At 29.8% G+C, this 13,091-nt stretch overlaps 1 protein-coding gene across 2 annotated transcripts in view; it reads right to left on the minus strand.

Moving 5' to 3' along the window:
• Nucleotides 1-10,640, minus strand: part of LOC136975158 (protein Shroom3-like) — a 222,092-nt gene extending 211,452 nt beyond the window's left edge. The window contains exon 1 of one of the 2 annotated variants that reach the window (XM_067270189.1): nucleotides 10,435-10,640. In XM_067270189.1, coding sequence (XP_067126290.1) covers nucleotides 10,435-10,545 — 111 coding nt within the window. In that variant the 5' untranslated portion in view covers nucleotides 10,546-10,640. The remainder of the gene's footprint in view (nucleotides 1-10,434) is intronic. The other variant, XM_067270190.1, reaches the window with a different exon arrangement.
• Between the last annotated feature and the right edge of the window lie 2,451 nt (nucleotides 10,641-13,091).

The raw sequence follows: 13,091 nt of genomic DNA on the forward strand, positions 1-13,091 counted from the left end.
TGTATAATTTTTAACTGATTATTCTGATAATTGATATAAATGTAAAGATAAATTATCGAAGATACATATATTCTGCTTGTGGTCATGAGTTACAGCTGTGTTGTAATTTTGTTTATGTATGAAAATATTATGTATAACCTCTATAAGAAGAGAAGTTTTAATACAATAAAGTGTTAGGGCTAAATTGGAAAGTTTTTACAAGTATTTTATATAGTTAATGTAAATACTATTACACAAGACTAAGATTGCATAAGAATATAGTCTCTGAGAAATAGTTGGTAATTCAGGATATTTATGTGTCTTTTGTATTTCTCCAATTAAATGCAAATTAACGAACGAACAGAAAGGTCTGTAAAAATACCTACAATACGTGTTTGGTCAAAATATAACTTTCTTTTAATTAACATTGAAAAGCAAAGAAATCGCACGTCAAAATTCCATTAAAAGTATGTAGTTGTGTAATTTATTAGTTAATAAAAAAGTTTTAAGTTCATTATTTATTCTATTGAAAGTTGTGATTGCGAAGTATTGTTCAAACCGGAAGGAAGACAGTAATTAAAAGTCGAATTGAAAGCTGAGGAAAAATTGGCGTTCTAGAAGAAATACTGCAATAATGTCATCGTAAAAAATTTCCTTATAGCAAAATGCCAGGAAAGGTCTATTTTATCAACATAATATTTATATGAATAGATTAATTTCTTATCCGTAATTACAACCAGATTATTTACAAATTGTAAATATGCTATGACCTGATTATTAATATTCAAAATTGGTACGCAAACATATACAGGAGATGTATAGCACACAGCTGTTATCTAATACACAGGCAATATTTAAGTTATTACTGTATTTACTCGAATGTAAGACACCATCGAAGATCTACTTATGTCGTTACTGTAATAGACTAACGAGATTGAGCTACGTTGACCTCTTAAATATTTACTATTACGAATTTTTTGGTCTAATAAAATCATTAAAATGACGCGATGAAATTAATGATAGAAAAATAAGACACATGGCACTAGAGGTCGCTAATTATAACGTATTATATCAAATTTAGAACCTGGTACACACGTACCGGTACGTCTGAACGTGTGGATGAAAAATACTGAGTTCTGTCATCCATATGCTCAGGTATACGGGGTACGTGTGTACCAGACCTAAGACAACCTATTTCAGGCATACTTACACCTGAAAAAGTACATATTACACTCGAGTAAATATAATAATATTTTGCTGAAGTAAAATCGGACTACTTTTTATAATTTTCATATCATCTGCACATGCAATGATAGATGAAAATGAAAATTGTAATATTTATAATGTGTGTAATTGGTTTTAAGATGATGATAACTTATTTTGCCAAGAAAAATTCGTTAATATTGCTCCCTTATTTTTGGAAATGGTTCACACGGTCGACATCAGCATCTTAAACACGGCTGCCGGATCTGCTACACGTGTGTCGCTTTCTTGTTTCGACGAGATAAGTTCCCAATCGTCGATACTGCAAACCTCCCTCTGAGGCTTTCTGTTTCCCCACTTTTGTTGGAGCAAGCGCATTTTCTCACTGAACGTGTAGTTCGAACGTAGAAGCATCGTTTGAGTTCTGGATCGAATTTCTCTCGAATTTAGCGTTCGGAGTTAGAGTCGTTCAAGTACGAGCTACCACTGTATTATTATTACGTACTAGAGGACAACCCGAGGAATAAAGCATTAAATAGAAAAAGTTAATTTAGAATTAAAAATTGAAATTAAAGTCTGTCAAATGTTATTTGTAGTCTGGATTACATGAAATGCAGTCACAAACTACAAAAATGAATTACAAAATTTCTTTGTATACCATATTTAAGATGGTAACTCCAGTAGAACCCGACTTTTTCTGGCCAAGTTCTACGGCTAATTCAGTGAACCTAACACTGAATTTTTACAATATTCCAATGCAAGAAATTTCTTATCGACTTCCTACGATAATTGATTAGGAAATTTCATAAATTTTGGAATCCAATATATCCCTCTTTAGCGTAATACATATATACAGAAAAAAATGAAGTGAGAGATTATTTACATAACTAATTTATTATTTTTATTGCATTATTTTTCCGTGTTCGATGTATAATTACCGTATTACAAGTTTTTCCTTCTAAACTATTCGAAGTTAACGATTTTAGAAATACAGTATTTTAAATTGTATGTCAAATAATGAAACTTTAATCATATAGCATAACATACAAAATATTTTTCTTAGAAGAAAAAATTCCTCTTATACGTGCAATACGTGCATTATTTTATTATTACTGTAATTAATATTTCATTTGCTAACATTTGTTTTAATACATCTCGCTCCTTTTTAAGAAAATTGTAAATTAAAATAAAAAAAATAAATAAAAAATGGGTTACTTAAAATTTTAACTTTTTTGACTACTAACGGCTTTAACGCTGCTACTAATAACTATTTCTTTCTTCTTTTTCCTAGAACGAATACTCTATTAATGAGCTAAAATACTTTCCATTGACATACTGTATCTGTTCCCGGCAAGTATAACACATATTCAACGATCTGTATCATTATTTCATATTCCATGTTATTGTTTTCAAAATAAATGAAGGCATCGATCTAACGATGTTCAGTTATAACTTCTTTTAAAGAGCCACTCGTTTACTTCTTCGTACGTAACATTTATTCAGTAAAGTTAATCCAAATAATAATCTTCTATCATTTATATCAAATATACTTTTTGAGATAAGATATAGTTCATAATACGTTATGACATTATTGAATCTAGAAAAAAAGACTTCTGAATTAATATTTCTTCATTTTAAAAAATAATAAAGTAAAAAAGTTTCACGAAAATTTCCTATTTGTCAAAAACAGGACAAATACCTGTCCGGAAGGCATTCACGAGGACACCGGAACATAATGCTCTAAAACGGGACATTTGGTCGTAATTTTTATAAATATCTAACAATAAACCGTACCTTACCTATTTAGAAATTTTCAATATATACTTTTTACTTTATAGAATCTTTTACTTTCATAGAATCATGCGATTATTTAGAGTAATGCCTTACTATAATCGTTGATGTCTATAAAAATATCAGCAAGGTTATACAGTGATTATTTTAGAATTATCAGTATTTCTACAGATTCGTGATATCATATACTGCAGGGGTGGCCAACTTTTGTGCACATAAGATTTACTTTTTATCGTAAAAATGTGTCACGATCAACTTGTTGTCATAGGCATAGTCTAAGTGGGGAGGGGGAAGTGTGAAATACATACTAAGTTTATACACTGTTTCAGTACGAAATGCACTCACAGTTGCGTTCGGTTACAAATATAATACATTAAGTCAAGACATCGCTAGCGATCGACCAAAATTGGCTTGGCGATCGACCGGGCGAGCGCGATCGACTTGTTGGCCACCCCTGATATACTGTATTTATGTGATAATTATTTTCAGCATTTGTCCATCTACAATGTTTAAGATCATCATCATCGTTCAGTTCATTCAATTATTTATCAAATTTCATCGTTGACAGCCGAGTGACGAAATTTGTATCTTTCTTCACATTGAAATTCGAAAATACAAGAACATAAATTAATATTTTTATTCGACTTTTATAATTAAATTAAATAATGAATTTTAAATAATTCTTTTCATAATATTTATTAATTTACTATAATTAATTTTGTTTAATTTCAATTAAGAAAATAATTCCTTCTCTTCAGTTAATAAAGACATAAAAATGTTTTCCTCCTAAAAAAAAGGAAATTGTTTTTATTCTTATTCGCTTTATTTTGAATTTAGGCTAAGGAAAACTATTTTAAGCGTTTATCACAGGAAAAAAAAAACATTTTTTATATTTATTTATTCGATATATGCATATTATAAAGTAATATTAGGAAAAAAATTTAATTCAAAACATATTTAAAGCGTAATTTAAACCATTTAAAAATGATTTATTTTTTTTTTTTACATTAAATTACTCTAAAATAGAAAATTGGTAGCAGTAAAAGCGATTTGAGATAAATGTCTTTACAGCATACAACAATTATAAACGGAAGGAAATCGGGAAGTCTTTGCAAACTGAGATTTTTCTTGAAAAATAATTACAATTTCAATATATTCATAAGAGAGGGCATTTCCTTATGAGTCACCTCAGCAGTTTCCAACGCTGTCTAATGATAAATGGTGGGTGTTTTGTCAATTTTCACGTTGGAGAAACATAAAGTACAATTCTATTTTTATGAGAATCAGGAACGAATACAAGCAAAATTTATCTAGAAATGAGCGCTTTGTATGGGTGTGGGTAGAAAGATGTCAGAAATTCAGAAATAGAACCACAAGTATCCGGATGCTCGTCGTTCCTCCCCAAGAAAAAATTAGCAAATTATCACTTTGAAAGTGACAACGATGTGAAGATGGCAATTCGACTGTGGCTACATAAATAACTGGACACATTTTATGCGAGTGGTATTCAAAAACTTGTATCACGATTGGAGAAATATTTGGCCAGTATTGAAAACTACGTAGAAAAATAGGCTCTGAACTGAGCTTTCAAATGTATATTTTGAAATTTTACAACAATTAGATTTTGAGAAAAACGCAGTTGGCAAAGACTTTTCGATTTCCTCTCGTATAATTGATTTCTTCGAAGAATATGAAGTATATTTACGAGGATTATCAAACACGATCTTGGGCAGGCTTATTTATTAATAAGATTGTCCAAGATCAGTAAATAATATGTATAATTTTCAACGGATCGCGGTTATTTTCAAATTCAATAATAATAATAATAATAATAATAATGCACTGAAAAAATTAGCAAGTACACAGAACTTGCCCAGGAAATAAGGCATCTGTGGAGGATGGATAGGGTGCTTATTGTACCTGTTGTTCTCTCCTCTACAGGTGTCATACCACACACACTGCACAAAAGCCTGGGCACATTACAATTGAATAGAAACACATACATCACACTACAGAAGGCCACTATATTGAATACATGTCATATTGTGAGAAAATTCCTGAATACAGACACACACACTGAATACACTTTAATTTCTGTTTTGGTTACTTTGCCTTGACTTTGGTCCGGCATAGTACACAGCCACCGGTGTTAACCGAGTATATCTCACTTAACCCAACACATAATAATAAAGATGCCAATCTAATGCTTAGTAATATCAAAACATATTTAAAACCAAGAACAGGTATTATAAAATGTGGCGATTTTGATTTAGCGAAAATTAAATTACAGTAATATATATATACTGATTAGTGTTAACGATTTTAGTGCTAATGATTATACTGTTTACTTATAGTAATATTAGATCATGGAGTACTATTTTTGCTGTATAATATTTAAAATATCGATGAAATATGCAAAACTAGTCTTACAAATCTAACTGTGATTGCAGCAGCCAAGCAAACAAAGCAAATTTTGGTAGATTGATTTCCTGCTACGGAGAATTTGTGAAAATTGCTTCGATTGTGTTCGAGAACCGGAAAGCTAATCTAGATGCTTACTTGGTAGTGGTGAAAATATTAGGATCATATTCTGGTCTATTTATCCCAAGATTGTTATATATATATATATATATATATATATGAAAGATATATACGAAGTAGGATCCAAAAGTTCCGGGACTGGGTCAGTATGGAAACATACGTGTATGTACGCATGAATCTCCTGCACAGGAAAGAATTAGTTCAAACAGATTACGCGATTACTGCGGTACATAAAGATATCGTAAACAAGGTGTGGAGTGCTCAGCAATTAGTAAAATATGGCATATATTGAGAAGCGCGTTAACGTCAAGTTTTGTGTTCGTTTGGGCAAAAGTCGAAAGGAAATCTTCAACAGGTTGAAGCAGGTTTATGGCGATAACACTCTGACGCAGTCAAAATTCTTCGATTGGAATCGACGATTCAAGGAGGTTGAAGACGACAAACTTAGCGGGGGATCAGTGACAGCTCGCACTGATGAAAACATTTCGAAGATTGCTGCGACAGTAAAACCTGTTTCCTGAGCTGACACGTCGACTTTAGGTTCGTCGATTTTCGTGCGCAGAAGAATTGAAGAACTCAACGCTGAAGGATGTAGCGAAGAAAGGGTTTCTAGAAGTGCTTCCACTTCTGGAAACCCTTTCTTCGCTACACCCGGTTGCAATTGTTGCGAGAGGGCTTATTTCGAAGGAAAATGTATTTCAGTGTTACAACTCAAACAATTTTTCGAACTTATGGATGCGTATACTCAATTCCGGAACTTTTGGATGTTACCTTGTATATAATTTAAATATTAATATTTGGTGTATAGCCTATAAAATATAGTACTGTCCTGATTAGTGTACAAGACAGTACTGTATATTTATTTACAGTATCCTCTAAATACTAATAAATTTGCTGTCATTGGAAAGCTTAATTTTTGTAAGCCTAATTCATTTTGTAAAGATAGGTTTTAAGATTACATTCTGCTGCACGAATTTTCGAGTGTATTTGACATATTATGTAAGACGAAGTTCCTGACGTCATATATAGCATTATCCATTCTTTCCCTCGAGATGTTACAAATAGCATAATTAATACCATTATATTTACATAGAAAAGTATGATTTATCACGAAATTAATTAATTACGCATATATCTACAATATTGAATAGCGTACAAAATTATTTTCTAAAAAAAATAATGAATTTATCCGTAGTTATTTGTGGGTGTTACTACTAGTAATTAAATATCTAATTTTTAGCAATATATTTATTTCATGTATGTCAAATGGCATTAAAAAGTACAACAAAAGGATAAAAATCCTACACATAGCGGGCGGAAAGACAAAACTACACCCATTAACGGAAAACACCTTTAGTTAAAAGTTCCAGCCCAACGGTATATTATATTTCATGTATTAAACAATGAGACTATGCAAGCGATTTAAAAAATAAATAAATTATTGTCTGGTAAACAATAATTAACAGTAATATACATAAATTAAATTATATTTTTATTTAAAATAATTCAAAATCAAAATTAAATTTTCTTATTCTCTTTAAGCTGATGAAATAAAATGATTTTGACAGAAATAAAATTTCGTCATACTTATAATCTAACCATTTAATCAAACACAACTCATTGAGTGTATTATTAAAAAAAAAATAAATAAATAAGAACTTCACAATGTGTAAAAGCAGACATCGAGTTACCTCGTAACACAATATTTCTAAAAAAGAACTGATATCAAATGAGTATTAACCATATGTTTTGTATCTAAACGTAACTAGAATAACTTTGCTGTTACAAACAATAAGTAGCATTACTAATTGTCCCAGTATACTAGCCAAGTGATTCCAATTATTTAAATTTATTATCATTAGATATTAAACATATGGTTTGACATTCATTTGATATCATTTTTTTGTCTTATTTACTGTCAATATGTGAAATGAATCAATCATTTTTATTACATTTTTATATACTAATGCATGAATTATTACGTTAAAACGCCGATATCAATTTTATTTTTTAAATTTCGTATTCATTCTGTAAATTGTATAACTTTATAAAATCTGCTAAATAAAGCAGGCTTATAATTTCAGTTATGTTTCTTTCAAACTGTGCAGTGTAGTGATACTACTCACAAATTACAATCGTTAATCTTAACGCACGTATGATTGTGGCACCCGTATTATTCAGCCCCATTAGACTCGAATTTTTTTTTTAATCTGTAGTTGATCTCATCGTAGCAAATTCACATGACAACGACTTACAGGTGTGGTAGTCTGAAAAACCAGTTTACTAAGCGAACCCGACTAGCGAGAGAGGAAATGTGTCATACTCACTAGGCACATCGTCAAGCATATTATTATTAGTTTGTAGTCTAGAATAGTAGCTATTGTTCATTACTCAATGAAATGGCAATAACGAGTGTTAATTATTTCACAGAATTAATTTTTATATTTTAGTAATAATTATCGAGTATTATCTTAACACATTAAAAACTGCCAATGATATGTTTATACTAGGTTTTTTAAACTATCGGCAAAACACTTCAATTACAACGAATATAATACATTCGCTCGTCACTATGACATTACCCAGTTGAAATACATTGATAACTGGTGTGGTTAGATAGAAAAACGTGTGAATTGATGCTCAAAGTTTACCAATTTTATCTTACTCTGTGACTTGTATTACGTGACATAATTATATATTTTCAGTTTGAGGCACCAGGCAACTTCAATATATCAGAATAGATAACGATTAAATTACTTCGACATTCAAAATTTCAATAAATGAACATTTGAATCTCATCGATTTATGAATTTTTAATTAATAACCATAATGATTTAATCAAGATGGAAATGTGAGGCCTGCCTAACCCATGAAACCAAGATGCTTAACATCCTTTATGAATTCTCAACAGATAATCAAGAATTTTTTGAAAGAATTCATTAAAAAAACTAAATTATTAAAATTTATATTACGAATTTATTTGTTATAATGTATTTATAATATTTTGTTAATAAATATATACATTATATTATTGGAAACATTTTATTGGAGCAAAAAATTATCAATACAATAACGATTCTAAAGCATAAAACACCAAAGCAAAGTTATCTTTTTAAATGTGGTAATTAAAATTAATTAGAAAAATAATAATTAACAAAAAAAGATTTCTTATATTGAGAGTAAAACTTTGTATTGTATACAGATAATACAATGTATCATTATGTCTTCCAATGCCGGAAAATGCTTAATATTATGACAAAATTCTCCTTGTTTTTCTTATTCGATTATCGATCGCCATTAATTTCATTTAAATAATAACAGCCGAAAAGTTTATTATTGAAAATAAAAAGAAATACTGAACTGTTTTGAAGACTACAACTAATAATTAATATTTTTTCAATAGTTTATACTGATTAAAAATATACATTAACTGAAGGCAAGTTCAGGCAGTTTTAAAATTGTTGTCTCAAGGCTAAATATTAGGGCCAACGATCCCAAACCACTAATAATATCGCTAATGCTTTCCGTATACATTAGTTCGCACGATAATATTGCCACTCTATCTTTTGAAATTTTGTTTGTAAACGTAAACTAACAATTCTTATCACTAAACTGTATCTTATTATCGTTTCTTTATGTATTATTCTACTATGATAAATGTGAAACTGAATGATTCGATGATGCAGATATCAAACTGTAGGGACAATAGTTTTTCCATTTGATAATTTTTGCAGTTGTAAGATGACAGCATTAAGTACCATCCTCTCATTTGACGAGAAAAATTAAGAGAAACTTCAAATGGTACTTCCTTGATTCTTTGTGGATATTTTGAAATGCTCTAGGCACGTCATTTATTATTTCGAATAACAGTGATAAACTATTATTAAGGTAATACTTCTAAAATGACCTTTGCAATATTTTTCAAATTATTGAAGGAGAAAGTAAATTGCCAAACCGGAAGAAGAGCGAGTTGTCGCGATGGAATCACTTAAGTTCCCGGGCGATGAATTTTAATTGGGCAACTTCCAGGTCTAACTCCTTTGCATGCTTTTGTAACACTGGTTTGACTTGTTTACCTTTACATTATATAAACTTGTCTGAAAATGTATAGCGTAAATATATTGAGAGCAAATGTAGCGGACATGAGATCACAGCAAAAATAAAAGACAATTGGAGTAGCTTCTAAAGTGATATATTCGCCGAAATTAATGTCAATATGATTTATTTTTAGATCTTCTAGTATCACGTTATGTCTTTCGAACATATCACATAAAAATTCCTTTATAAAATAAAGCGATTATTAATTTATAAAATAAAATATATATTAACGTAAATTCAATGTAGCGTATTCAATATTATAATTAATAATATAATAAAATAATATAAGTAATAATCATTCACTAAATATTATATTATCGGTGTTTTAAATTATTTTTTTAAAACATTAAAAATGCACGAGAGTTATATATTTAAAAACATTAACTTTTAGTTTAGTAATACTTAAATATGAAATATTACACATCGATCGTTACACTGTTAATCGTTAATGTCGAAACAGATCTCTGTATATTAGGAATTAAAATTATAAAGTATTTTTTAAAATACATTCAATTACACACCAATAGGTTTTGTTTTTGATAAATAAAAAAGATTAATATGTAAATATAATGTAATGATTGATAAGTATAAAAGAATATAAAATGAATAAATATAATATAAATTTAAATTTAATTAAAAAATAAAAATTTTTTTGAACATAAAACAGATATTAAACATGAAATCAAATATCAACGAAAGTTACCAATTTAGCAATTATTTTAATAATAATTTTAAAAATTACCAGCAAAAAAATTAGGGATAATTCGTTTAAAGTATGCAAGTTTATCGTTTTATTATACGATTAATACGATAAACTCTCACCTTTGCTACTTTTAAAGAGGTCCCGTCCTGTATTCCTCCTTTCAATGTAAAACCCCAAGGCTTTCCACCTTTCAAGACGACTTCGGTTGTTCCTAATTTAGTCGTTTCCATTTCTTATTCCTCGTGAATTAAGTCCCGGTAATACATTTTTATATCAGATGCTTAAAGAATACGTCTTTTCACATTGTCACAAATGTCAATATCGTCCAAGAGACACGTGCGAAATCCGTCGTCTGCTTTCCGACTACAAACAGCTGTTTAAAAAAACACGCACATTACACTTCTCCTAATGCCATCTGGGGACAAAAGTTCTGTTTAAATTTCCAAATTAGTACGAAATTATATTTTATATAATATTTAAATTTTTATATCCAAATATTATCATAATAAATGTATTTAAAATAAATGAAATTAGCTTACTGAACAACTGTGGAATATCGATACATTCGTCTGATCTTACGTAACACTTAAGCTGACTTTACAATTGATATCCTTTCTCGGTGTGTGTTCTTTAGTGTCACTTCACTTTATTTCAGCAAAAGAACGTGTTTCAAGTTCTCGAATATTGAAAAGAAAACTCGAACTGGTCTGCAGTTTATTGTTAATAAAAATCTTTTATGACCATAACTAGATTCGAATTAACGATATAACACTGCGTAACTATATCCTAAGATCGAAGAAATGAAAGGAATAATAAAAATAATACTTTTAAAACAGGGATAAAAGCAAGAGTGTTTGCAATTTGAATGTTTGTATTAACTTCTCGTTAAGAAATGAAACACGTCGCCTTCGACTTGGGTTTTTTATTTATAGTAAAACCTGTTCAAAACGGAAACCTGCCTAAACGGGAAAAATTCTTAGGAACGAAGCGATTTTCTGTGTTAAAAAAAAAATAAAAAATCCTGTTCAAAACGGAAACCTGCCAAACTGGAAAAAATATTCAGTTCCATGCAAGTCCAGTTTACACAGGTTTCACTGTATTTGTTTAATTGCTCTATTTCTTCTAATCTTAATAATCCTATTCAAATTATTTATTTATTCAATTTGGTAATTACATACTTATAAACAAATAAATAATTGATTAATTGAATTCAGTATATTTTCCTTAAGTCCTAATATTTTCCACAAATAAAATAATAATAAAATTCTTTTTGTGTAATTTTACAGTATTATTTTCTTTAATTAAAGAAGTTCATCCCTTAACTATGATTTTGTTCTAAAGCAAGTCATGCCAAGAAATATATCTGTTAAAAATTCCTTATTAGAAAATAAGTGAATTTGTTTCAAAGTTTCTTACAATTCGTTGTTTAATTAAAGTTGCGATTTATTTGTAGCGAATGTAAATATTCTTAGACAAGTCAAGTGCCTATATACTGTATTTTGCTATAGAATTACGAGAATAATTCCAATAGTAGGAAAGACAATCGCAGTCTGCCGACGACCTTTGTTTTATATTCATAAATTGGTTAATGTTACCTATGGTTACAAAATGGCGGCTCGTCTCTGATTCAAGCTCTGATTCCAGAAAGGAAACAGTGAGGATGCACGTTCTAACCTAACCTAACCTATTCTAATAATTTTGTTGGTAATAATTATGGTAATTTATTAGAATAGGTTAGGTTAGGTTAGAACGTGCAGCCCCGCTGTTTCCTTTCTTCTATATGCTGGAACCAGAGACGAGCCGCCATTTTGGAACCATAGGTAACACTAACCCATACATTTACTGTGTAAAATGTAACGAAACTCCGTGCTAATATTTTAGGGATAGATTCTATGGTCGAAAATAAGCTTAAACTCCTCAAAATCTTTACTTTCAATAGTTTTTTTTAGGAAGAAAATCAATAAGCCTCGGCTCTAGAAAATCTCTATTTGATTTAGTTTCTAATCTTTTTTATGTCTAGGGTCGGGATTAACTCTTCTATCGCAAGAACTCTTCCTCATTCGTGAAAACCGAACATTAAGTATAAATTTGAAATCAGTTGTTTAAAGATTGCATGCACACAAAGTAATTTCGATCCTATTTTTAAAAACATACTGTATTACCTTTTATAGTCTACATTACCGTTAAATGCTATTTATAATAATAATTATAAAATGATTTTATCAAATGTGTATTGTTTTCCAAATAAGCCCTTTTATATGTTTTATTCTTACAAAAATGTTTTCATAATTATCAAATAAATTCATAAATATCCAACTTTCTAATAATATTTACAGTATTCATCATTAGCTTAATCGTTACGTAAATTGATTTTATGCATTCGAAAAATCATTTCACGAAGAAACGAACTGTATATAATTGAATAACGAATTGAATATCATTATATAATATTGTATATGTCAAAAAATTAATATATTAATGAGATTTCATTAAATCAGTGTATTAATTTGACTCGTACAATATACTTTTTTTTTTTTTTTTTTTTTTTTAAACTCTTTCCGCCCTGTGGGCACTAAGAGGGCCTCTTTTAGTAGGCTCATTATGGGTTCGGCCAGGCCCACAATGGGCCGACCGGGTGGTGAGGGATGGGTCCTGACATATCCGAACGAACCACCCCCTGAAAAATTCCTGGGGATTTCTCGACCAGTTCGGATTCGAATCCGGATCCCCCAGAGCGGTAGGCTGCCACCTTGACCGCTCGGCCATCCGGCCTCTT

Source organism: Centruroides vittatus, unplaced genomic scaffold (genome assembly GCF_030686945.1).
Source record: "Centruroides vittatus isolate TY-2023 unplaced genomic scaffold, ASM3068694v2 contig_364, whole genome shotgun sequence".
In the NCBI taxonomy this organism is placed as follows: Eukaryota; Metazoa; Arthropoda; class Arachnida; order Scorpiones; family Buthidae; genus Centruroides; species Centruroides vittatus.